The sequence below is a fragment of the Buceros rhinoceros genome, unplaced genomic scaffold (assembly GCF_000710305.1).
Source record: "Buceros rhinoceros silvestris isolate BGI_N320 unplaced genomic scaffold, ASM71030v1 scaffold13101, whole genome shotgun sequence".
NCBI lineage: Eukaryota > Metazoa > Chordata > Aves > Bucerotiformes > Bucerotidae > Buceros > Buceros rhinoceros.
Window position 1 is genome coordinate 467 of NW_010393731.1, and position 782 is coordinate 1248.

Sequence of the window (782 nt, forward strand, 5' to 3'; positions counted from 1 at the left end):
TCTCGTGTAGCCCAGGAGACAGGAGGAGTAATGGTGCACCCCAACCAGGAGCCAGCAGTGATCGCTGGGCAGGGCACAATCGCCCTGGAGGTGCTGGAGCAGGTAAGGGAGACACAGGGCCCAGCCCAGCCTCGGGGCTGTGCACCTCACAGGCAGGAGAACGGCAGAAGAGGGTACCCGAGGTGCCAGAGTGCTCAGCGCTTCCCTCTGCACAGGCCCCCGAGGTAAATGCAGTGGTGGTTCCCGTCGGAGGTGGAGGAATGATCGCAGGAATAGCAGTTGCCATCAAGGTAGGCAGCGGCTCAGGGGGGAAGCGGTGGCTGCATCTCCCCAAGGGCTGGACAGCAGCTTCTCCCCTTAGAGCCCCTGCGGGGGAAGTCTCTGGGGGTCGGGGGCAGCACGGCCACAGCACGGGCCCCTGCACACACAGACACACTGGATCAACCGGGCGGCTCCTCCTGCTCTCCGCAGGCTTTGAGACCCGAGGTGAAGGTGTTTGCTGCTGAGCCCTGCAATGCCGACGACTGTTACCAGTCCAAGGCAAGAGGAGAACTGACCCCCAACCGTCACCCGCCGGATACCATCGCAGATGCAGTGAAAACCAGCATCGGACCAAACACGTGGCCCATCATCAGGGATTTGGTTGATGATGTCCTGACTGTCTCAGAGGAAGAAATCAAGGTAAACACTCCCGGCTCCCTTCTCACGGTAGCTGCCAGCAGGCAGCTGCCTCCGTCCACACTCTGCCCCTCCGCTCTCCCCCCTACACTCTCCCGGGGCCG

The 782-nt window shown here is 62.5% G+C and overlaps 1 protein-coding gene across 1 annotated transcript in view; it reads left to right on the top strand.

The window, feature by feature from the left end:
• Positions 1-782, top strand: part of SRR (serine racemase) — a gene marked incomplete at its 5' end in the record, with an annotated part of 1766 nt that overhangs the window by 310 nt on the left and 674 nt on the right. The window contains 3 exons of the mRNA XM_010144981.1: positions 1-102; positions 216-290; positions 472-681. The exon at positions 1-102 is cut by the window's left edge and continues 40 nt beyond it. Coding sequence (XP_010143283.1) covers positions 1-102; positions 216-290; positions 472-681 — 387 coding nt within the window. The remainder of the gene's footprint in view (positions 103-215; positions 291-471; positions 682-782) is intronic.